Below are 27,205 nucleotides of genomic sequence, written 5' to 3'. Positions count from 1 at the left end.
TATTCAAACAATTTCAAACATAAACAAAAACATATACATGGATATATTTATAGTGAAATATATAGTTTTATAATACTATATTATCCACAAAAAAATTATTTACTGTAATGCAAGCCTCAGTAGGCTTTTTTGAGTTCATCTCACCCAAAATTTAAGCTTCTTCGAGCATTTGACGTTACACTTATTCTATCTGTTGACGGACTTGGAATCACATGACGTCCTGGGGACATCTTCTTTACTTCCCATGCCAATGAAGTTGGTCTGCCAATTCAAGACATACAGCAGATTAACAGAGAAAAGGGGTGGCAGGGGGAGGGGTAATCTAATCTTTTCTCTTGGTTGTTAGTGCATGAAAACATAAGCAGGTCACAATTTTTCCCTAGTGCATTGTTTACCAGAAAGTTACCATATTACCAGTAAGTAATCCCAGATGATGCATGGTCCAGGATTTTCCACCCACTACAGCATAGCAACATAACTGTAATTATCTAAAAAAGGGCTCTGGTGTTACAAAGACAGGATATAAACTACTTATATTTTAAAAACTTCCATATATCCAGCTAAAAACACATTAAAAAGACAATGGTACTAATTCTGGCTGCTTGTGTCTAATATCCTTGGAAAGCTAAGTGTGTAGAACTGAGATCAAGGCAGAAATACAGTGGTGAGGGTTTAAATGTAGAATACACAGGAAAATATGAAGTCTTCGTCCTCTACCTCTTAATCACCGGTGAGAGTGACATCATAGACATTTCACTGCTCTTTGCTATAAAAGCTAACTATTCCTCCTTCCTCACTGGCCCAACAACCAATCAGTTGATAGGATGCACAATCTCTACTAAAATGTTTTTTTCCGAAGCAACATCTTCTTTATCCTTATGCCCTCAATCAGACCTCCATAACTCCCCAAATCTCCTTGCCTCTTACTCTCCATTTAATCTAGTGATTGTGATTTTTTTTCTCATTAAAAAGTGAAATTTATTGTTAGAAAACAAGAAGATTCAGATAGATGATTATCCAAATAAAGTCTAAAGCTTTTGATAATTTATTGCTAAATCGCCTTTCAGAAAGGTTGTAACAAATTACACTTCCACCAGATGAAAAATGCCCATTTTACTTTAACCTTGCCAACAGTTGGTATCTTGTCTTAAAATTTTCGTTGGCTTGTGAAAGAGACAGCATTGCTTGCAAAGTCTAAAATATTTACTATGTGGCACTTTACAGAAAAAGTCTGCTGACTCCTGTGCTAGAGTTTCAGTCTTTGATGAGTTCTTTTTCCTACAAGGATTTCAATAAAGATGTTTAGTTGACATAATTCAAAAAGAGTCATGTACCAAAATGTTCATTGCAGCTCTATTTACAATAGCCAGGACATGGAAGCAAACTAAGTGTCCATCATCGGATGAATGGATAAAGAAGATGTGGCACATATATACAATAGAATATTACTTAGCCATAAAAAGAAACGAAATGGAGTTATTTGTAGTGAGGTGGATGGAGTTAGAGTCTGTCATACAGAGTGAAGTAAGTCAGAAAGAGAAACACAAATACAGTATGCTAACACATATATATGGAATCTAAGGAAAAAAAAAAAGGTCATGAAGAACCTAGTGGCAAGACGGGAATAAAGATACAGACCTACTAGAGAACGGACTTGAGGATATGGGGAGGGGGAAGGGTAAGCTGTGACAAAGTGAGAGAGTGGCATGGACATATATACACTACCAAACGTGAAATAGATAGCTAGTGGGAAGCAACCACAAAGCACAGGGAGGTCAGCTCTGTGCTTTGTGACCACCTAGAGGGGTGGGATAGGGAGGGTGGGAGGGAGGGAGATGCAAGAGGGAAGAGATATGGGAACATATTAATATGTATAACTGATTCACTTTGTTATAAAGCAGAAACTAACACACCATTGTAAAGCAATTATACTCCAATAAAGATGTTAAAAAGAAAAATGTTTAGTTGAAAAAAAAAATTCACTGGCAAAATGGTATTTGCTTTTGTTTTTTGAATTATAATACATTTACTACCATTACAAGTGAGGCTGAACTTTTTCACCAGTCATTTATATTTCATCTTTTGGGATTTGTACATTGGTATCTACTGCCCATTTTATCCACTGGGATTTGCATCATTTTCTAATTGATTTGCAATCATTTACTACTACTACTACTATTATTACTATTATGGCTACAAATCTTGTCACATAGATGACATAACTATTTCACTTGTAATTTTTTTTTATGTAGAAAGGCATATTTTCTTCCTGATAAATCAAGCCTATAGATATTTTGCTTTGTGCTTTCTGCCTTTGTCTTACAAAGTCCTTACCCACAATAAAAATATATAAATATTTATCTATATTTTCTTTTCTAAGTATATACAACTTCAGTTTTTACATTTACATTTCAAGTCTGGGTGAGATAAATTTTGATGCATGATTTGAGGAATGAAAGATGGATAATGCCATCTACAGGAAATTTAAGGTTGCTTTCTATATCTGGGAGCTGCCTCAGGAGGCAAAAAGGAGAAATGTTGATAAGTGCTTACGTTAAAAGAGTTGCCTCAGGGCTTCCCTGGTGGCACAGTCGTTAAGAATCCACCTGCCAATGTGGGGGACACGTGTTCGAGCCCTGGTCCAGGAAGATCCCACATGCTGTGGAGCAAAGAAGCACCACAACTACTGAGCCTGCGCTCCAGAGCCCACAAGCCACAACTACTGAAGCCCGCGTGCCACAACTACTAAAGCCCACGCGGCTACAGCCTATGCTCTGCAACAAGAGAAGCCACCGCAGTGAGAAGCCCGCGCACCGCAATGAAGAGTAGCCCACGCTCGCCGCAACTAGAGAAAGCCTGCACACAGCAACGAAGACCCAACGCAGCCATAAATAAATAAATAAATAAATAAATAGTTGCCTCAGGTATATTTTTGTAGGACATGAATAGCTGTTGGACTTGGCCTCACAAGCTTTCGCAATATAATCTTCAACATAGCCACTGTTAGCTTGGAGTTTGCAAGCAAGAAAATAAAAAAATCTAGTTAGCTTTTTTAATGCACTAATGGTTATATTACAGACCCCTTTTGGTTATAAGGAATAGAAACTCCATCAAGTTAAATAAAAAAGAAAAAATTAATAAAGACTTATCGTAAGGATATAAACTGTAAAATGTCAAGGACATCCTCAAGGTGGCTCATGATAAGGGCTGGAAGAGGCAGGCTTTAAAGCAACACTCTTAAACGCTCAAAGACCACATGATTTCTCTCATTTCTGCCTCTCTCTGTACATCTATTCCATTTTCTTTGAAATTGCTTTCCTCTGCTTATCTTTACAAGGGCAATATAGTCACCAATCACAAATCAGCGTGATGATCTCTTAACTTGGTTCAACCCAGTGAAGGAATGTACCCCCCACCCCTGCCCAATCTAATCACCTATTACCAAGGGGTAAAGACGAAAACTGCTTGTTACAAAGACAACTAGGCTTGACCCACCCAGGGACAGAGTAAAAAATTTTCATTGTGAGAAAAAAATATTAAAAGGATCAACATATCATGGCTTTCCTGAATTTGGTTTCCTGGGAATCAAGACTTCCTTGATTTGTCTCTTGGGATTCCTTTACTCTCTTGATTTCCCCCTGGGACTGATACATTAGGATGGGATAAAAGATACATTCTCTACAGGATGGTTCCACTCACTGAGACTGAACCAAGGTTAAATCCAAGGGAAAGAGGCAGCCTAGGCCTGTTTTCTCTGGGTAAAAAGGCATCATTGTAGCTCCATGTGAACTGACCCATTTCACAAGGGCTCTGGTTTCACTTTTAAGTCTAAACGAAATAGTAAATTGTTCTTTTGCCTTTGCACATAACCAAAATGATACTAAATCCAGTTGGATTACCTATCTCTGGAATAGCTCTCAACTCTCCCTAGTGCCTTTACTCTAGTCTGAGTAGCCATCATCTATAAACTATACTGATGAACCTCAACCTTCCCACACTACAGCCAGAAAGATCTTTTAAAAACACAAGCCTGGTAGGTGGTTTCCTTACTTAAGAAATTTTATGGCTCAAAATAAAGTCTAAGGTTTTTATCATGTCTACAGAGTCCTACATAATCTGGTCTCACTCTACCTCTCTAGGCTCCTCTCATGCCACTTTTCCCCTGCTCTCTTCACTCCAGCCCTGCTAAACTCTAAATTCTTGACTACACTGTGCTTTCTTCCACCTCCAGGATATCATATACCATCACCTCTACCTGGAATTACACTTTTCTTCTCTCCTTGTCAAGCTAACTGCTTCTTGATATTTCTGCCTCACTTAAATGTAACCTCCTCCTCCTTGGGGAAGCCCTCCTGGACTTAACAAACTGCATGATGGTGCGTTTTCTTATACTCCCAAAGTATACTACATTTCTTTTGGATGACACTTTGTACACTGCTAAGTGTTTCCTGTCAATGCACTGTGCACTTCATGAGGGCGGGGACTATGTCTGTTTTCTTCACCACAATAGTCCCAGAGCCTGAAACACAGCACTCAGATGTTGTGTGCTGATCCAAATGAAGGTTTCTAAAATATCTCTAATCTCTCATTATTCCCCTAATCTCATCAATTTTCCTCACTGCCTACTATATTAAGAAGAAATACTATACCTTGCCCTACATTGCTGTCACTTCACACACTCTGCACTTCTATAGCTATCTTTATTCCCTTCATCTGAAAGGCCAACCACTTTGTTAAAATCCATCACTTTCTTTAAACACTTCCGTATTCTCCATGAAATCTTTCCTGATCTATCCCCCAAAAGAAATAAGACCCTGTCTTTCACTGAACATCTATAATAGTTTTTCATAGTAGTAAGTTCTATTTTATTCGACCCTTAGACTGAAAATTCATGAAAGGAGTAAATGTATCATATTAGGCAATTAAATTTCTGTACCAGATAAAAGTGCATTGTACTAGTAGGTACCCGATAAATACTTGTTACTGAACTTGAGAAAAGCAGCTCCCAACTTTAAGATTTTTACAAGTTTCAAATTAAGCTGAGATCAAGTTCACTGTCAATTTTAATAAATGTTTTTGAATCTGCTGTCTGCTATAAATATAAAGACCAGAATTCATTACCTGCTTTGAGCATCTGTCTTCTCTAGCTTTTCCTGAAGTTGAATCCAGTCAATCAATGCTTTGAAATCTCTTACATAGTTATCCAGCATCATTAACACCTCCTAATTCAAAACAAACAACAAACATTAGATTCCATTCTGAAACTAAAGAGTTTCAAGAAAAAATCTGAAAGTAAAGGACTTAGGAATTAATATTTTTTACACTATATATACTCCTCATTGAGGAAGCAGCAAAACCTACTGATATTTTTTTGAGGGGGGGTTGTTTTATTTTCATTCTCACTCTTTGGTAAGAAATTAGGGGAAGCTGACAGTCTAAAGACCAAGAAATGGTATTGATATTCCTTCTCAAGACTTTCTCAACTGACCATTCTTTTAACCTTTTTTTATTGTTAAATTTAATACACAGAAAAGTGTACAAAACATAAATGTACACATGAAAAGATGCTCAACATCACTAATTATTAGAGAAATGCAAATCAAAACTACCATGAGGTACCACCTCACACTGGTCAGAATGTCCAACATTACAAATTCTACAAACAATAAATGCTGGAGAGGGTGTAGAGAAAAGGGAACCCTCCTGCACTGTTGGTGGGAATGTAAATTGATACAGCCACTATGGAGAACAGTATGGAGGTTCCTTAAAAAACTAAAAATAGAGCTACCATATGACCCAGCAATCCCACTCCTAGGCATATATCCAGAAAAAAACATAATTCGAAAGGATGCATGCACCCTGATGTTCACTGCAGCACTATTTACAATAGCCAGGACATGGAAGCAACCTAAATGGCCATCGACAGAGGAATGAATAAAGAAGATGTGGTACATATATACGATGGAATATTACTCAGCCATAAAGAGGAACAAAAAAATGCCATTTGCAGAGACGTGGATGGACCTAGAGATTGTCATACAGAGTGAAGTAAGTCAGAAAGAGAAAAATATTGTATATTAATGCATATATGTGGAATCTAGGAAAATGGTAGAGATGAACTTATTTGCAAAGCAGAAATAGAGTCACAGATGTAAAGAACAAACCTATGGTTACCAAGGGGGGAAGGAGGGGTGGAATGAATTGGGAGATTGGGACTGACATATATACACTACTATGTATAAAATAGATAAATAATGAGAAACTACTGTATAGCACAGGGAACTCTACTCAATGCTCTGTGGTGACCTAAACGGGAAGGAAATATAAAAAAGAGTGGATATATGTATATGTATGACTGATTCATTTTGCTGTACAGCAAGAAACTAACACAACATTGTAAAGCAACTATACTCCAATAAAAATTTTAAAAAAACAAACATAAATGTACAGATAAATTATTTCAAAGCAAGGACCCATGCAACCACCACCCAGGACAAAAAACTTATTAATATCAGTCTCTAAAAGTTCCCTGACGTCCCTCTCCGAATCACTATTCCATCCCTGTTCCAAAGTAACCACTGCTTTGACTTCTAATAGATTAATTTTGCCTGATTTTGAAATTCACATAAATGAACACATAGAGTATGTATCACTTTGTGGCTTCTTTTGTACGTTTACCACATTCATTCATATTGCAGAGTGTACCTGCGATTCGTTTACTGACACTGTCCAAGGTCACTACTAAACAGTATTCTAATGTACTAATATTGGGTTAGCCAAAAGGTTCGTTCGGTTTTTTCCATAAGATGGCTCTAGTAGCACTTAGCTGTCTTTAACTTCATTCGAAACAATTCTGTTAGACTGTATGTGACAGCTGTCATATCAGTGTGCATTTAAAAAAACACATCAAAACTGGTGAATTTTTGTGTAGCCATTTCAATACTGAAGATGGAAGAAAAAAAGTAACATTTTCGGCATTTTATGCTTTATTATTTTAAGAAAGGCAAAAACGCAACTGAAACACAAAAAAAGATCTCTGCTGTGTATGGAGAAGTTGGCTGATGAAACGTGTCAGAAGTGGTTTGCGAAGTTTCGTGCTGGAGATTTCTCACTGGATGATGCTCCACAGTCGGGTAGACCAGTTGAAGTTGATAGCAATCAAATCGAGACATTCATTGAGAACAATCAGTTATACCACGTGGGAGATAGCCAACATACTCAAAATATCCAAATCGAGTGCCAAAAATCATTTGCAGCACCTTGGTTATGTTAATCGCTTTGATGTTTGGGTTCCACATAACTTAAGCAAAAAAAACCTTCTTGAGCATATTTCCACATGCGATTCTCTACTTAAATGTAATGAAAACATTCCGTTTTTAAAACAGATGAAAAGTGGATACTGTACAATAATGTGGAACGGAAGAGATCATGGGACAAGTGAAATGAACCACCACCAACCACACGAAAGGCTGGTCTTCAACCAAAGAAGGTGATGTTGTGTACATGGTGGAATTAGAAGGGAGTCCCCTATTATCCTCCTTCCGGAAAACCAAACAATTAATTCCAACAAGTACTGCTCCCAATTAGACCAACTGAAAGCAGCACTCAATGAAAAGCGTCCAGAATTAGTCAACAGAAAACACGTAATCTTCCATCAGGATAATGCAAGACCGCATGTTTCTTTGATGACCAGGCAAAAACTGTTACAGCTTGTTTGGGAAGTTCTGATTCATCCACCGTATTCACCAGGCATTGCAACTTCAGATTTCCATTTATTTTGTCTTTACAAAATTCTCTTAATGGAAAAAATTTCAATTCCCTAGAAGACTGTAAAAGGCACCTGGAACAGCTCTTTGCTCAAAAAGATAAAAATAGTTTTGGCAAGATGGAATTATGAAGTTGCCTGAAAAATGGCAGAAGGTAGTGGAACAAAAGGGTGAATACGTTTTTCAATAAAGTTCTTGGTGAAAATGAAAACTGTGTCTTTTATTTTTACTTAAAAACCGAAGATGGGACTTCCCTGGTGGTCCAGTGGTTAAGACATCGCCTTCTAATGCAGGGGGTGCAGGTTCACTCCCTGATCAGGGAGCTAAGATCCCACATGCCTTGAAGCCAAAAAACCAAAACATAAAAACAGAAGCAATACTGTAACAAATTCAATATAGACTTTAAAAATGGTCCACATGCAAAAAAATCTTTAAAAAAAACCCAAAAATCGAAGGCACTTTTTAGCCAACCCCAAATTTATTGATCCAGTTTATTGGTTGGTATTCACTTTAATATTTATTTATCCAATATTTACCCAATCTAATGTTGATGAAGATTTAAGTGATTTCCAAATTTGGGATATTACAAATTATATGCTGTTATTCATGTACATGTCCTATGCATATGTGTATATATTTCTGTTGAGTGTATGACCAAGAGTGTAATTGCAGAGTCACAGAGTATGTGTTCCACTTTATTTTTTTAAGTTTATTTTATTTATTTTTGGCTGCATCGTGTATTAGTTGCAGCACGCGGGATCTTCATTGAGGCATGCGGGATTTTTCATTGCAGCACACGGGCTTCTCTCTAGTTGTGGCATGTGGGTTTCCTCTTCTCTGGTTGTGGCACACAGGCTCCAGGGCGCATAGGCTCTGTAGCTGTGTCGTGAGGGTTTCAGAGTGCATGGGCTCTGTAGTTTGTGGCACACAGGCTTTCTAGTTGAGGCGTATGAGCAAAGCAGTTGTGGCACATAGGCTTAGCTGCCCCGCGGCATGTGGGATCTTAGTTCCCTGACCAGGGAATGAACCTGCGTCCCCTGCACTGTAAGGCGGATTCTTTACCACTGGACCACCAGGGAAGTCCCAATGTTCCACTTTAGTATATAATACCAAATTGTTTTCCAAAGTGGTTGCCACTCCCACCAGCAGTCTATGTGAACTCTACCTGCTGCACACCCTCACCTACACTTGGCATTGGCCACTTGGGGTCTTCTTTGTTTTTAACCTGAGCCATTCTGGTTGACGGGGGTGTAATGGTTTCATTTTGGTTTTAGTATGTATTTCTCTGATTACTAATGATTCTCAGCACTTTTTCATATGCTTACTTGGCCATCCTCTTTTTGTGAAGTGCCTATTCAAGACACTTCCCATTTTTCTAGAGTGTCAACTGTCTTTCTCTTTTTGATGTGTAGAAGTTCTTCACATTTTTTGGATATGTGTCTTTTGTTGATTATATGTGCAGCACATATACACTTGCCTTTTCACCCTCCTAATGCAATGGAATTTTTGATCAACAGAAATTCCTAATTTAAGGTAGTCTCATTTATGAGCCTTTCACCTAAAGACTGATGCTATTTGTATCATTTTTAAGCAATCTTTTCCTACCACAAGGTCAGGAAGATATTCTCCAAAATTACCTTTTAAAGCATGGGTCTATTTCTAGAATCTCTCCTCTGTTACACTGGTCTGTTTATCTATTCTTATACCAGTACCAAACTATCGTACATTGCTACAGCTCTGAAGTAAATCTCAAAACTCAGTAAATTCTCCAACTGTATCTTTGACTTCAAAGTTGTCTAGGCTAATTCCAGCCTTTTGCATTTCCATATAGATTTTAGAATCAGTGTGTCAATTTCTCAGGAGAAAAAAATTAGAATTTTCATTGCATTTGCATTGATTCTATAGATTACCTGGAAGAAAACCGACATTTTTATAACATTGTTTTTCTAGTCTATGAACAGATCTATAGCTCCATATATTTAGCTTACTCAATGTGTCTCAGTAACGTATTATACTTTTCTGTGTAGAGGACTTACACATCTTTTGTTAGATTTAACCCTAAGAATAAATGGTAGTTGTTTTAAATTTTTTCTTTTTGAGTTACTGTTGAATTTTGTATTTTGAACTTGTATCCAGCAACTTTAACTCACTCAATACTTCTAATAGCTAACCTTTAGATTCTTCTGGACTTTGTAAATATATATATATACATACATACATACATATATATATAATCTGTGAATAATGACATATCTATTTTTCTCCCTAAGCCTTATACCTTTTATGTCTTATTCTTGTATTCCTATGCTGGCTAAAATCTTAAGTACAAGGTTGAATAGAAATAAGGTTAGCAGCCTTTCTGTCTCATTCACAATTGCAGAAGGAAAGCTCTCAACATTTCACCATTAAGTATGATGTTTACTCTAGAATTTTGGAAGATTCCTTATTATCAGTAAGGATGTTCCCTTTTATTCCCAGTTTGCTAGTTTTATCATGAATGGGTGTTGAATTTCATCAAATATTTTTCCTAAATCTACTGAGACAATATGATTTTTCATCTTCATCTAATTTGGTAAATAAGATTAATTTCATATTCAAATGTTAAAGGAACACTGCAGGACTGGAAGGAATCTGACTTGATTGTGATGTAGTGTCCAATTTTCAAATAAACAGATTCGATACATCATTATATGGTTTAGGGCTTGTGCACTAAACTTGTGCACTCCATACTCCAGAGTGGCCTGTATTTTCCTTTCTCATAAGTGCTTTCGTTATCAAAGTTATGCTGGAAAGAATTCTCTATTTTTCTAGGTTCTAGAAGAATTTGCATAATACTGGCATTTCTTCCTCAATTTTAAAAATTGAGAAATAATTCACACACCATAAAATTCACCATTTTGAATTATACAATTCAGAGTTGTGCAACATACATGCAAAGAGTTGTGCAACTACCTAATTCCAGAACATTTTCATCACCCTCAAAAGAAACCATTAGCAGTCACTCCCTTTGCTCCCCTCTCTCCAAGCTTGGAAACCACTAATCAACTTTCTGTCTCTATGGATTGGCCTGTTCCGGACATTTCATATAAACAGCATCATATAATATGTGGTCTTTTGAGGCTGGCTTCTTTTACTTAGTACAATGTTTTCAAGGTTTTTCCACCGGCTAGCATGTATCTGTACTTCATTCCTTTTTATAACTAAATAATTGCATGAATAAACACACTTGCTTATTCACTTGTCAGTTCATGGATATTCAAGTTGTTTCCACTTTTTGCCTATTATGAATAATGCTGCTATGTACATTCATGTACAAGTTTTTATGTGAACACATGCTTCAAATTCTCTTGGGTGTATAACTGGAAGTGGATTTACAGGGCCATATAGTAACTCTAAGTTTAACATTTAATATTAACTACCAAACTTTTTTCCACAACAGCTGTACCATTTTACATTGTTATCAGCAATATGAAAGGGTTCTATATTCTTCATATTCTTGCCCAGATTTCCTATTTTCTGACTTCTTGATTCTAGTCAACGTAAAGAGGTTAAAGTGGTATTATTGTTGTTATTAGAAATTCCCTGATGACTAAAAATGTTGAGCATATATTCATGTGCTTACTGGACATTTCTATGTCTTCTTTGGAGAAATGTTTATTCAAATTCTTTTTTTTAAACATATTTGTGGGAATATAATTGCTTTACAATGTGTTAGCTTCTGCTTTATAACAAAGTGAATCAGCTATACATATACATATATCCCCATATCTCCTTCCCTCTTGCATCTCCCTCCCACCCTCACTAATCCACCCCTCTAGGTGGTCACAAAGCACTGAGGTGATCTCCCTGTGCTATGCGGCTGCTTCCCACTAGCTAGCTATTTTACATTTGGTTGTATATATAAGTCCATGCCACTCTCTCACTTCGACCCAGCTTACACTTCCGCTTCCCCATGTCCTCAAGTCCATTCTCTACGTCTGAGCCTTTACTCCTGTCCTGCCCCGAGGTTCTTCATAACCATTTTTTTTTAGATTCCATATATATGTGTTAGCATACAGTATTTGTTTTTCTCTTTCTAACTTACTTCACTCTGTATGACAGACTCTAGGTCCATCCACCTCACTACAAATAAATCAATTTCGTTTCTTTTTATGGCTGAGTAATATTTCATTGTATATAAGTGCCACATCTTCTTTATCCATTCATCTGTCGATGGACACTTAGGTTGCTTCCAAGTCCTGGCTATTGTAAATAGAGCTGCAATGAACACTGTGGTACATGACTCTTTTTGAATTATGGTTTTCTCAGGGTATATGCCCAGTAGTGGGATTGCTGGGTCGTATGGTAGTTCTATTTTTAGTTTTTTAAGGAACCTCCATACTGTCCTCCATAGTGGCTGTATCAGTTTACATTCCCACCAACAGTGCAAGAGGGTTCCCTTTTCTCCACACCCTCTCCAGCATTTACTGCTTGTAGATTTTTTGATGATGGCCATTCTGACTGGTGTGAGGTGATATCTCATTGTAGTTTACATTTGCATCTCTCTAATGATTAGCGATGTTGAGAATCCTTTCATCTGTTGACAATCTGTATATCTTCTTTGGAGAAATGTCTATTTAGGTCTTCTGGCCATTTTTGGATTGGGTTGTTTGTTTTTTTGATATTGAGCTACATGAGCTGCTTGTAAAATTTGGAGATTAATCCTTTGAGAGTTGCTTCATTTGCAAATATTTTCTCCGATTCTGAGGACTGCCTTTTCATCCTGTTTATGTTTTCCTTTGCTGTGCTAAAGCTTTTAAGTTTCATGAGGTCCCATTTGTTTATTTTTTTTTAATTTCCAATTCTCTAGGAGTAGGGTCAAAAAGGATCTTGCTGTCATTTATGTCATAGAGTATTCTGCCTATGTTTTCCTCTGAGAGTTTTACACTGTCTGGCCTTACATTTAGGGCTTTAATCCATTTTGAGTTTATTTTTGTGTACGGTGTTAAGGAGTGTTCTAATTTCATTCTTTTACATGTAGCTGTCCAGTTTTTGCAGCAACACTTATTGAAGAGGCTGTCTTTTCTCTATTGTATATTCTTGCCTCCTTTATCAAAAATAAAGTGACCATATGTGCGTGGGTTTATCTCTGGGCTTTCTAGCCTGTTCTATTGATCTATATTTCTGTTTTTATGCCAGTACCATACTATCTTGATTACTACAGCTTTGTAGTATAGTCTGAAGTCAGGGAGCCTGGTTCCTCTAGCTCCGTTTTTCTTTCTCAAGATTACTTTGGCTATTCGGGGTCTTTTGTGTTTCCATACAAATTGTTAAAGTTTTTGTTCTAGTTCTGTGAAAAATGCCATTGGTAGTTTGATAGGGATTGCATTAAATCTGTAGATTGCTTTGCGCAGCAGTCATTTTCACAGTGTTGATTCTTCCAATCCAAGAACATGCTATATCTCTCCATCTGTTGGTATCGTCTTTTTAAACTTCTTTCATCAGTGTCTTATAGTTTTCTGCATAAAGGTCTTTTGTCTCCTTAGGTAGGTTTATTCCTAGGTACTTTATTCTTTTTGTTGCAATGGTACATGAGAGTGTTTCCTTAATTTCTCTTTCAGATTTTTCATCATTAGTGTATAGGAATGCAAGAGATTTCTGATCATTAATTTTGTATCCTGCTACTTTACCAAATTCATTGATAAGCTCTAACAGTTTTCTGGTAGAGTCTTTAGGATTCTGTATGTATAGTATCATGCCACCTGCAAAGAGTGACAGCTTTACTTCTTTTCCTATTTGGATTCCTTTTATTTCTTTTTCTTCTCTGATTGCTGTGGCTAACACTTCCAAAACTATGTTGAATAATCTTGGTGAGAGTGGGCAACCTGTCTTGTTCCTGATCTTAGTAGAAATCGTTTCAGCTTTTCACCATTGAGAACGATGTTGGCTGTGGGTATGTCATATATGGCCTTTATTATGTTGAGGTACGTTCCTTCTATGCCCACTCTCTGGAGGATTTTTCTCATAAATGGGTGTTGAATTTTGTCGAAAGCTTTTTCTGCATGATTTGAGTTTATCATATGGTTTTTTTCTTCACTTTGTTAATATGGTGTATCACATTGATTGATTTGTGTATATTGAAGAATCTTTGCATTCCTGGGATAAACCCCACTTGATCATGGTGTATGATCCTTTTAATGTGCTGTTGCATTCTGTTTGCTAGTATTTTGTTGAGGATTTTTGAATCTATGTTCATCAGTGATATTGGCCTGTAGTTTTCTTTCTTTGTGACATCTTTGCCTGGTTTTGGTATCAGGATGATGGTGGTCTCATAGAATGAGTTTGGGAGTGTTCCTCCTTCTGCTATATTTTGGAAGAGTTTGAGAAGGAGAGGTGTTAGCTCTTCTCTAAATGTTTGATAGAATTCGCCTGTGAAGCCATCTGGTCCTGGGCTTTTGTTTGTTGGAAGATTTTTAATCACAATCTCAATTTCAGTGCTTGTGATTGGTCTGTTTATATTTTCTATTTCTTCCTGGTTCAGTCTCGGAAGGTTGTGCTTTTCTAAGAATTTGTCCATTTCTTCCAGGTTGTCCATTTTATTGGCATACAGTTGCCTGTAGTAATCTCTCATGATCCTTTGTATTTCTGCAGTGTCAGTTGTTACTTCTCCTTTTTCATTTCTAATTCTACTGATGTGAGTCTTCTCCTTTTTTTTCTGGATGAGTCTGGCTAATGGTTTATCAATTTTGTTTATCTTCTCAAAGAACCAGCTTTTAGTTTTACTGATCTTTGCTACTGTTTCCTTCATTTCTTTTTCATTTATTTCTGATCTGATCTTTATGATTCTTTCCTTCTGCTAACTTTTGGGTGTTTTTGTTCTTCTTTCTCTAACTGCTTTAGGTGTAAGGTTAGGTTGTTTATTTGAGATGTTTCTTGAGGTAGGATTGATGTGCTATAAACTTCCCTCTTACAACTGCTTTTGCTGCATCCCATAGGTTTTGGGTCGTCGTGTTTTCATTGTCATTTGTTTCTAGGTATTTTTTGATTTCCTCTTTGATTTCTTCAGTGATCTCTTGCTTATTAAGTAGTGTATTGTTTAGCCTCCATGTGTTTGTATTTTTTTACAGAATTTTTCCTGTAATTGATTTCTAGTCTCATAGCGTTGTGGTTGGAAAAGATACTTGATACGATTTCTAATTTCTTAAATTTACCAAAGCTTGATTTGTGACCCAAGATATGATCTATCCTGGAGAATGTTCCATGAGCACTTGAGAAGAAAGTGTATTCTGTTGTTTTTGGATGGAATGTCCTATAAATATCAATTAAGTCCATCTTGTTTAATATATCATTTAAAGCTGTTTCCATATTTATTTTCATTTTGGATGATCTATCCATTGGTGAAAGTGGGGTGTTAAAGTCCCCTACTATGATTGTGTTACTGTCAATTTCCTCTTTTATGGCTGTTAGCATTTGCCTTATGTATTGAGGCGCTCCTTAGTTGTGTGCATATTTACAATTGTTATAGCTTCTTCTTGGATTGATCCCTTGATCATTATGTAGTGTCCGTCTTCATCTCTTGTAATAATCTTTGGAGTCTATTTTGTCTGATATGAGATTTGCTACTTTTAACGTAACATTTAAAGCTTGTGTTTCCTTATTTATTTTCATTTTGGATGATCTGTCCATTGGTGAAAGTGGGGTGTTAAAGTCCCCTACTATGATTGTGTTACTGTCGATTTCCCCTTTTATGGCTGTTAGTAGTTGGCTTATGTATTGAGGTGCTCCTATGTTGGGTGCATAAATATTTACAATTGTTAAATCTTCTTCTTGACTCGATTCCTTGATCATTATATAGTGTCCTTCTTTGTCTCTTGTAATAGTCTTTATTTTAAAGTCTATTTTGTCTGATATGAGAATTGCTACTCCAGCTTTCTTTTGATTTCCATTTGCATGGAATATCTTTTTCCATCCCCTCACTTTCGGTCTGTATGTGTCCCTAGGTCTGACGTGGGTCTCTTGTACACAGCATATATATGGGTCTTGTTTTTGTATCCATTCAGCCAGTCTGTGTCTTTTGGTGGGAACATTTAATCCATTTACATTTAAGGTAATTATAGATACGTATGTTCCTATTACCATTTTGTTAATTGTTTTGGGATTATTATTGTAGGTGTTTTCCTTCTCTTGTGTTTCCTGCCTAGAGAAGTTCCTTTAGCATTTGTTGTAAAGCTGGTTAGGTGGTGCTGAATTCTCTTAACTTTTGCTTGTCTGTAAAGGTTTTAGTTTCTCCATCAAATCTGAATGAGATCCTTGCTGCGTAGAATAATCTTGGTTGTAGGTTTTTCCCTTTCATCACTTTAAATATGTCCTGCCACTCCCTTCTGGCTTGCAGAGTTTCTGCTGAAAGATCAACTGTTAACCTTATGGGGATTCCCTTGTACGTTATTTGTTGTTTTTCCCTTGCTGCTTTTAATATTTTTCTGTGTTTTAAATTTTTGATAGCTTGATTAATATGTATCTTGGCCTGTTTCTCCTTGGATTTATCCTCTATGGGACTCTCTGTGCTTCCAGGACTTGATTAACTATTTCCTTTCCCATATTAGGGAAGTTTTCAACTATAATCTCTTCAAATATTTTCTCAGTCCCTTTCTTTTTCTCTTCTTCTTCTGGGACCCCTATAATTCGAATGTTGGTGCGTTTAACGTTGTCCCAGAGGTCTCTGAGACTGTCCTCAGTTCTTTTCATTCTTTTTTCTTTATTCTGCTCTGCGGTAGTTATTTCCACTATTTTATCTTCCAGGTCACTTATCCATTCTTCTGCCTCAGTTATTCGGCTATTGATTCCTTCTAGAGAATTTTTAATTTCATTTATTGTGTTGTTCATCATTGTTTGTTTGCTCTTTAGTTCTTCTAGGTCCTTATGAAACGTTTCTTGTATTTTCTCCATTCTATTTCCAAGATTTTGGATCATCTTTACTATCATTACTCTGAATTCTTTTTCAAGTAGACTGCCTATTTCCTCTTCATTTGTTTGGTCTGGTGGGTTTTGACCTTGCTCCTTCTTCTGCTGTGTGTTTCTCTGTCTTGTCATTTTGCTTAACTTACTGTGTTTGGGGTCTCCTTTTTGCAGGCTGCAAGTTTGTAGTTCTGGTTGTTTTTGGTGTCTGCCCGCAGTGGCTAAGGTTGGTTCAGTGGGTTGTGCAGGCTTCCTGGTGGAGGGGACTAGTGCCTGTGTTCTGGTGGATGAGGCTGGATCTTGTCTTTATGGTGGGGAAGACCACGTCTGGTGGTGTGTTTTGTGGTGTCTGTGACCTTATTATTTTAGGCAGCCTCTCTGCTAATGGATAGGGTTGTTTTCCTGTCCTGCTAGTCGTTTGGCATAGGGTGTCCAGCACTGTAGCTTGCTGGTCATTGAGTGGAGATGGGTCTTAGCGTTGAGATGGAGATGTCTGGGAGAGCTTTCACCATTTGATATTACATGGAGCCAGGAGGTCTCTGGTGGACCAATATCCTGAACTTGGCTCTCCCACCTCAGAGGCACAGGCCTGACACCTGGCTGGAGCACCAAGACCCTGTCAGCCACACGGCTCAGAAGAAAAGGAAGAGTAAAAGAAAGAAAGAAAAAAAAATAGAATAAAATAGTTATTAAAAAAATAAATAAATAATTATTAAAAATTAAAAAAATTTAAAAGTAATAAAAAGAGAAAAAAAAAAAAAACAGGTGGAAGAGAGCAACCAAACTGGAAAACAAATCCACCAATAATAACAAGTGCTAAAAACTATACCTAAAGAAAAACAATAAAAAAACGGACAGACAGAACCCTAGGACAAATGGTAAAAGCAAAGCTATATAGACAAAATCACACAAAGAAGCATACACATACACATTCAGAAAAAGAGAAAAAGGAAAATATATATATATATTGTTTCTCCCAAAGTCCACTGCCTCAATTTTGGGATGATTCATTGTCTATTCAGGCATTACACAGATGCAGGGTACATTAAGTTGATTATGGAGATTTAATCTGCTGCTCCTGAGGCTGCTGGGAGAGATTTCCCTTTCTCTTCTTTGTTCGCACAGCTCCTGGGGTTCAGCTTTGGATTTGGCCCCGCCTCTGCGTGTAGGTTGCCTGAGGGCGTCTGTTCTTCGCTCAGACAGGACGGGGTTAAAGTAGCAGCTGATTAGGGGGCTCTGGTTCACCCACGCCGTGGGGAGGGAGGGTTATGGAATGCAGGGCGAGCCTGCGGCAGCAGAACCCAATTTAAAGTTGCACCAGCCTGAGGCGCACCATGTGTTCTCCCATGGAAGGTATCCCTGGATCATGAGACCCTGGCAGTGGCGGGCTGCACAGGCTCCCAGGAGGGGAGGTGTGGATAGTGACCTGTGCTTGCACACAGGCTTCTTGGTGGCTGCAGCAGCAGCCTTAGCATTTCATGCCCGCCTCTGGTGTCTGCGCTGATAGCTGCAGCTTGCGCCCATCTCTGGAGCTCATTTAGGCGGTGCTCTGAATCCCCTCTCCTCACGCACCCTGAAACAATGGTCTCTTGCCTCTTAGGCAGGTCTAGACTTTTTCCCGTACTCCCTCTGGCTAGCTGTGGTGCACTAGCCCCCTTCAGGCTGTGTTCACACAGCCAACCCCAGTCCTCTCCCTGGGATCCGACCGAAGCCCAAGCCTCAGCTCCCAGCTCCCGCCTGCCCCGGCAGGTGAGCAGACAAGCCCCTCAGGCTCGTGAGTGCTGGTCGGCACCGATCCTCTGTGCGGGAAACTCTCCGCTTTGCCCTCTGCACCATTGTTGCTGCGCTCTCCTCCGTGGCTCTGAAGCTTCCCCCCGCCACCCCCTGTCTCTGAAGGGGCTTCCTAGTGTGTGGAAACTTTTCCTCCTTCACAGCTCCCTCCCAGTGGTGCAGGCCCCATCCCTACTCTTTTGTCTGCTTTTTCTTTTTTCTTTTGCCCTACCCAGGTATGTGGGGAGTTTCTTGCCTTTTGGGATGTCTGAGGTCTTCTGCCAGTATTCAGTAGGTGTTCTGTAGGAGTTGTTCCACATGTAGATGTATTTCTGATGTATTTGTGGGGACGAAGGTGACCTCCACGTCTCACTTTTCTGCCATCTTGAAGGTCTCTCCTATTTAAATTCTTTGCCCATTTTTTAACTGGGCCATTTGTCCCTTTTATTGTTGGAATGTAGGAGTTCTTCATATATTCTGTATATTAGATTGTTATTGGACATACGGTTTGAAAATATTTTCTCTCATTCTGTGAGTTGTCTTTTGACTTAATAGTGTTCACTTAATAGTGTCCTATAACACACGTAAGTTTTTACTTTTGTTGAAGTTCAATTTATATATTTTTTATTTAATTATTTGTGCTTTGGGTATCATATCTAAGAAACTATTGCCCAGTCCAAGGTTACAAAGATTTACACCTATGTTTTCTTCAAATAGTTTTATAGTTTTATCTCTTACATTTAGGTCTTTGCTCCATTTTCAGTTAATTTTTGCACATGGTGTGGGGTAGGGATCCAAATTCATTTTTTGCGTGTGGATGTCTAGTTGTCTCAGCACCAGGTGTTGAAGATACTATTCTTTCCCCATGAAATAGTCTTGGCACCCCTGTCAAAAAACAGTGGCCACAGATGTGTGGATTTATTTCTAGGCTCTCAATGTTATTCTATTGATCTGTATGTCTATCATTGTTCTGGTAACTTACTGCTTTGATTATTATAACTTTGAAATAAGTTTTGAATTCAGGAAGTGTGGGTCCTCCAAACCACTCAAATTTTACCAACTGTCCCACTACTGTACGTTAGAGAAAAAAATAATCTAATCCAGGATCCAGTCGAGGATCAGGCATTGTATTTAACTGTACTGTCCCCTTAGTTCTGTTACAGTTCTTCCTCAGTCTTTCATGACTCATATTCATAAAGAATACAGGCCAGTTATTTCATAATATGTCAATCAATTTAAGGTCAAATTAAATTATCAGGAATACCACATTACTGATGTTGTGGTCTTAGTGTATTATTTTAAAAGGCACCTGGGGCTTCCCTGGTGGCACAGTGGTTAAGAATCCGCCTGCCAATGCAGGGGACACGGGTTCAAGCCCTGGTCCGGGAAGATCCCACATGCCACGGACCAACTAAGCCTGTATGCCACAACTACTGAGCCTGTGCTCTAGAACCCACGAGCCACAATTACTGAAGCCCCTGTGCCTAGAGCCCGTGCTCCACAACAAGAGAAGCCACCGCAATGAGAAGCCTGCACATCGCAACGAAGAGTAGCCCCCGTTCACCACAACTAGAGAGAAGCCCACGCACAGCAACGAAGACCCAACACAGCCATAAATAAATAAATAAATAAATAAAAAGACACCTGCTATATATATGTCCTATTACTGGTGATAATAACCTTGATGATTTGATTAAGTGGTACCTACCAACTCCCCCACTTAAACTTCCTATTTTTCTGTGTAATTAATTAATATTTTATAGAGAGATATTTTGTGACTATATAAATATCCTGTTCTTCAACAAAATTTCACCCACTAATTTAAGATCCATTGGTGATTCTTGCCTGAATAAGTTATTATAATAGTTGCTAAATGATGATTTTCTAATTCCATCATTCCTTCTACATTTACTACTTAGCATTCTATTTTAGGAAAGGTGCTGTCCCTTCTCCCTCATTTGCCTATTTATTCATTTACTTATTCATAACAGTATGGATTCATCAATTCCGACATTATTGAATGATCCATTACTATATTTGTTTTGATGCTCAAATTGTCCCAGATTTGGCCAATCGGAAGCCCTTAATGCTGGCTCCTATGTATTTCTGACATGTCCCCATTATGTCAGAGCATTCCTTAGCTTTCTGTCACAAAAAGAATTTTCAGGCTCATCTTGTATTTTCCCTGCCCCTGCCCTGGAACCAGCCATTCCTCTAAGAAGCTCTAGTTCCTCTTATTGGAGAATGGTATCTTGACCAAGATTAGGTGTTTAATGTGCTCACTGGTACTGGTGTGTCAACGCTTCAAGGTGCTCCCAGTAGACAACAGAAATATATATATATATATATTTTTTTTTTATAAACACACACACATATATGTATAGTTTACTTTTTTCCCCCTAACTTCTTGAGCTGGATACTAAGATCATTGGCTTTTAGCCTTTATTTCATTTCAATTATATGCATTTTAGCACTATAAAGTTTCCTTTAAGCAGGACTTAGGCTCCATCTCACATATATTGTTTTTGTTATCATTCAGTTCAAAATATTTTCTAATTTCTATTGTAACTTCTTCTTTGACCAATGGATTATTCAGAAGTGTTTTGCTGAGGCTTCCCACTAAGGATTTCTATCTTTTCCTGGATCATGCCCTTATAATTCTCCCCTGCTTAAGAATTCTTCCCTCTCCTAAGCTGTCTGTAGATTTGTTATTTACCACCTAGCTCTTCCAGTCCTCAGAGAGAGAGTTGACCTGAATTTTCTATTCCATCTCTAGTAGAAGTGAAAGCCCCTCTACCCAAACATTTTTACCAGTGATTTGCATAAAGGAATACAGGGTACGCTCATCCAATTTACAGGTGAAATAAATCTATGGTAGACAACAGAATTCGAAAAATATATAAATCTGCACTGCTCAATATGGTAATCACTTGCCACATGTGGCTATTAAGTACATGAAAAGTAGCTCATCTGAACTTAGACTCGGACCAAAAGTAAAGGAATGTAAAATATCTTAATGTTCATACTAAAAAATAGTAATAATGGTCATACTGATTACATGTTGAAATAATTTTGATGTATTGGGTTAAATTTAAAATATTATTTAAATTATTTCCATATGTTTCTTTTTGCCTTTTTAATGTAACAAATAGAAAGTTTAAAAGTACATATGTGGCTCACATTATATTTCTATTGGGCGGCACTGCTCTAGACAGGCTACAGTAACTTAGCAAATCTAAAAAGATGAGATTTTCAAATGATAAATTTCTGATTCTACCCTTTGATCTAGTAACTAACTGTACAAGTAAAAGATTGGGGGGAGGTTGGTCTTAACAACACATGACATATATAAAAAGACTGGAATTTTATTTGACACTAAACTCAAGTTGAGTAAATAGTTTGCTGAGCAAGAGGAAAAAGTGAACATGGCCTCACACTTCAATAATACAAGGATAACAGCAACTATGAAAAGGCTGTGGGTCTCACCAGCACAAGGTAAAATGAGACCACTTCCTCTGTGGGATTTCCATTTGTATTAAACATTTTTTATTGCTAACCAGAATTTTCACTCCCTTTCCAGTTTGGGGAATTGGGTTCTTGCACAGATGTAAAAGGAGAAGATCCTCCTCCTCCTCCCTACTACTTGGCAGTAAGGCACAGAAATATGATTGGGACTTAACCAATCAGATTCACTTGCCTGGGACTTTGAATCTCAAGCTAGTAAGGCAAAGATGAAGAGGTAATGGTGTTATTAAAAAACAGCAATACAACCTAGCCAGATGTTTCTCTGCAAAACCTCCCTTGGTTTCTGCCTACTTTCTAACCCTGATTCATCGGTTCTAGTGACAAATCTGTGAACTATCCAATATCCTCCCAATAAATTATTTTTTCTACTTAAACCAGCTAGAGTCTATTTCTGTTGCTAGCTACCAAGAGCCCAACTGATAAGCCATTGTAAGCACAATTTAAGGAGGCTAGATAGATAAAGCAGAACACAGTAAAATAAGTGTGATAATAAGGAAAACTTTAACATCACGTCATAGTAGGAACTATAGTAAGAACTGGATAACTAGATTTAAAAAGGCTAAAGGGATGGTATGATAGATACCTTCACATGTAAGAGAGCTTGTCATAAAGGGATATTATTTCCGTATGAATATAATTTATAGAACAAAGAATGCTTGGTGAAAATTACAGATTTTCCCCTGTCAGAGCTGTCTCAAAAGAGAATTAGTTACCCAAGGAAATATGGTCAAGGGTAACTGTGTAATCGGTAGGTGGATTAGACAACTTTACTTACAGTTCTAAGATTCTATGATTTACTCACCAAATGCAAATTTGTTAGGAACCCATTATGTGCCAAAATACTGAATCTATGAAACTCAAACTACAGGAGAGATGTATTCTATGCTTTAAAACACTGATAGCATGCCAGCAAATGCTGCTCTTTAGGCTGAGTGAATTAAACAGATTATTCCCTCAGATACCCAATGTAACATTTATCAGTGGTACTTTCTGACAGAATGAATTATAATTTACAATCTCTCTTAAAGCAAATTTCCATCCTCTCCAATCTTGTTTGGAAAGTTTTACTCTAGGACCTCAGGACAAGGGGGCGGGGTGGGAAGGGTAAGGTGGGATGAAGTGAGAGAGTAGCAATGACATATATACACTACCAAATGTAAAATAGATAGCTAGTGGGAAGCAGCTGCATAGCACAGGGAAATCAGCTTGGTACTATGTGACAACTTAGACAGGTGGGACAGGGATGGTGGGAGGGAGGCGCAAGAGGGAGGGGACATGGGGATATATGTATACATATAGCTGATTCATTTTGTTATACAGCAGAAACTAACACAACATTGTAAAGCAATTATACTCTAATAAAGATGTAAAAAAATAAATTAAATAAAAATAAATAAAAAATTTTTAAAAAGATAATTTTATTCTAAAGAATTGGATTAATAAGTAAAACTATTAGCTGCAAAAGATATTAAATAACTAGCAAATCCCACAGAATTATCTGATGAGTGATGAAGTCACACTGTCTATAGTCAGCCACTTCATTTTCAAGATAACATTGACGTTTAGCGATCTGGATGTGATGGCACAGAACCCAAACCCTACTGACCCCTAGCCCACTGTTCTTTCTGCTAAGTCATATCTCCAAGACTTCCTACCCCAGCAGCAAGAAAAATAAAAGGAAGATAAAATAGAAATGAAAAAAATTATTAGCAAAATCCATTATCAAGGGCATGTTTCTTCCAGTGTTCTTTTTTTTTTTTTTTTTTTTAAAGAAATTCACGTTCTTTTATTTATTTATTTATTTATTTATGACTGTGTTGGGTCTTCGTTTCTGTGCGAGGGCTTTCTCTAGTTGTGGCAAGTGGGGACCACTCTTCATCGCGGTGCGCGGGCCTCTCACCATCGCGGCCTCTCTTGTTGCGGAGCACAGGCTCCAGACGTGCAGGCTCAGTAATTGTGGCTCACGGGCCCAGTTGCTCCGTGGCATGTGGAATCTTCCCAGACCAGGGCTCGAACCCGTGTCCCCTGCATTGGCAGGCAGACTCTCAACCACTGCGCCACCAGGGAAGCCCCCAGTGTTCTTTATTAACACTTTTTACATTTACTACTAAACTGAAAGTTTCTGATGTGAAAATTCAAAAAAATAATAATAGTTAGTCCCTTCTAAATACTCAATCTTAAATTCTACTACCATATATGTGAAGTCATCAGTTTAAAAACAAATAAATTTGGAAAAGTAAATGTTTAGAATTTTACCAGCATTTCTTATGCGACTGACTCAAAGCTAAATATATCACAGGCAATTATGCATGATTTAAAACCAGTTTTCAATAATATGATGGGCTACTTGCATTCTGTTTATCAAATACAGCATTTGCACTGGCAGTGAGCTTCCAATGGCAAAATCAATTTTAAATTGACTGGATTTCACAGGGAATCATTTCTAAATCAGCTTGTCTAGTATAAACAGATCATCTGTGCTCCACTGTACATACTCATGATAATTACCATTGCTGCACTCTAATTTTCTTCTTTATTTTTATTTATTTATTTGTTTGTTTATTTATTTATTTTTGTCTGCGTTGGGTCTTTGTTGCTGAGCGCGGGCTTTTCTCTAGTGGTGGTGAGCGGCGGCTACTCTTCATTGCGGTACGCAGGTTGCTCACTGAGGTGGCTTCTCTTGTTGTAGAGCATGGGCTGTAGGTGCGCAGCTTCAGTAGTTGTGGCACGTGTGCTCAGTAGCTGTGGCTCACAGGTGCTAGAGCACAGGCTCAGTAGTTGTGGTGCAAGGGTTTAGTTGCTCTGTAGCATGTGAGATCTTCCTGGACCAGGGATTGAACCCGTGTCCCCTGCATTTGCAGGTGGATTCTTAACCCCTGTGGCCACCAGGGAAGTCCCTAATTTTCTTCTTTAGATAATCCAAAATAACATTACTGTGACATTACATTCTACACATCTCGCAAAGACTTTTTCTTAGCACAGACTAGTTCTGCATATGAATGACAATGAAAATTTTACACAAGAGTTAAAAGCACAGGCCACTAAGATCCACTCCATTGCTCAGAAACAGGAATTGATTTCAAGTGTAACTATGTGTAGATATTGCTTAATTGGCCAAAGTTGTCATTTAAATGCATAAGACAAAGAACTTCAAAGTGTATTCACTTCACCAGTATCACACCATTCTCATCTTACTATAAAGACTATAAAGACATACCAGTCTCACTTTACTATAAAAGCCAACTTTCCAATACTCCCAGAAGATGACTATCAGAAAATGCTTACCAGCTATAAAAATGCTTAGGTTTTATAAATACATTACTTTTCTATAACAAAATCTTAGAATGATGTTTTAGTGTCAGTGACCCTCAAAGACCTCAAAAACGCTTTTCACTTACAAATTTTTTTTTAATATAGGTACACTTTGGAAACCAGGCCCAAGACTAATAATAAATATATGCCTAATTATTCATAAATGAAATATAGTACCAACCTCACTTCAGTCATAAAAGTTATATTCTACTTTAAAAGACTCTTCTGAACAAAGAAGTATTGTTTATTTTCTTTCAAAGGTAATCTTTAGTGCCAAATCACTGGTAATAAAAGTCTTACAATCAGGAAAAGGAAAAATTTTTTAATTTAGTTGGCTTCCTTTTCTCAATTCTACTAACAGATTCAAATTCTTTAATTAAATTCATTCAACTTAAAGGACCTACTTTAGGGCACAGAAAGTTTTAATTCAGGATAATTTATTTTAGAAATTTTCTACTGATTTCCCTTTTTGCTAAAAAAAAAAAAGAAGAAGAAGAAGAAGAAAAAACCCTCTAAAAGGTAAGAATATAAGCAGCTATACTTCTAATACAAGTTGGCACAGAGAAAGTACATTTGGTGGCTTAAACAACCTATTTTAAGGAATGTTTAGCTCAACGTTATCAGAAATGATCAGAGTGGTACCGTGCAGCTGTAATCTGAGTCATGTTTTACGAACAAGGGAATACAAACAAGACAAGCAGCTGGAGCAGCCTCACAGTCACTGATGCACATCTTCCTCCTTACAGCTATGAAGGCCATTTTGTCAAGCAAGATGAAACAGAACAAAAGTGGCTCTGAAAGTAATGTTATAGGCATTCAGATAACTACATATAGATGTACAGCTAAAATTACCAATTAGTTTACCAATTGGCTGCAACGGATTCGATTGGTTTGTAACTAATTCTAGTTACTGGCACACAGAGCAGGATGGTTGGCGCCATCCCTTTGTCCTCCTGACACACAATACTAGTGCAGACCCTTGGGCCCAGGACATCAATACAGCCCTCCAATTCAGCTGCAGGAATGAGCACAGTGGTGTACCTCGGTGATGATGAAGAAGTAGAAAAAACCATCACATGAGAAGTCAGTGATAAAGGGAATTTATGAAAGAAAGAGCTTTATAAAAAGTATAACAAGTTTTAAAAAGCATTATTTTTTAAAAACAGCTAATCTAATTTTTAAAAACTACTAATGAAATAAATAGTTCAAAAGGGAAATCATCTGAAAGCAAAATGGCAAGTAAACCACTAACAAAACTGACTAATTACAACATTCACGGTCATGTTCATTCTTTATCATTCACTTCTTTCAAATATCTACCCTTAATTTTCAGTATAAGCAACCTGGAAAAAGAATACATTATATGTTCAACAAATGAAAGCCTGTAAATGAAAATTTGCTAATGGAAACCATTCTCCTATAATTTAATCCTTACTAGGATCCTTTTGGATAAATAAAATTTACAGTTGCCTGGGTAGTGATAAAAAAATATTTTGCTGCAGTGGCTAATTTTTATCTCAACTCATTTGCAAGCTGGCTTGAATAGATGCTTTTCTCTTACGTAACTTCCCACTATGAAAACTGAGAGATCTATAGCAACTAAAAATGAGCAGACAAAGATGCTCAAATAAAATTGTTATAATGCACAAAATCAACATACTCAAGTTCAAATTCCCCACTGATACCTTCATGGTTACCTCTAAACAACTGCTTAATGAATTTCTTATGCCTGGAATATTCTCCCAATACCAAACTAAATGTTTACATTCAGGCTGAAGGCCCTCAGGCGTCATCTAGCCAAACTCTTCATTTACGAACACAAAGGTAGGAAAAGGTTTGGTGATTTTTTCCGAAGTCATGCAACTAGAGTAGAGGAAACACTAAAATAACTACTATTC

At 37.5% G+C, this 27,205-nt stretch overlaps 1 protein-coding gene across 8 annotated transcripts in view; it reads right to left on the bottom strand.

Moving 5' to 3' along the window:
- SCAPER (S-phase cyclin A associated protein in the ER) overlaps positions 1 to 27,205 on the bottom strand; it is a 467,951-nt gene that overhangs the window by 350,645 nt on the left and 90,101 nt on the right. For 7 of the 8 annotated variants that reach the window (XM_082452595.1, XM_082452600.1, XM_082452599.1 and 4 more), the window contains 2 exons: positions 5,122 to 5,222; positions 145 to 261 (listed from right to left, as the gene is read on the bottom strand). In XM_082452595.1, the coding sequence (XP_082308721.1) occupies positions 145 to 261; positions 5,122 to 5,222 (218 nt within the window). The remainder of the gene's footprint in view (positions 1 to 144; positions 262 to 5,121; positions 5,223 to 27,205) is intronic. The other variant, XM_082452602.1, reaches the window with a different exon arrangement.

The sequence above is a fragment of the Balaenoptera physalus genome (assembly GCF_965194825.1).
Source record: "Balaenoptera physalus genome assembly, chromosome: 2".
Classification (NCBI taxonomy): Eukaryota; Metazoa; Chordata; class Mammalia; order Artiodactyla; family Balaenopteridae; genus Balaenoptera; species Balaenoptera physalus.
Note: the sequence above shows the minus strand (reverse complement) of the source record. Positions and strands in the feature narration are given on the sequence as shown.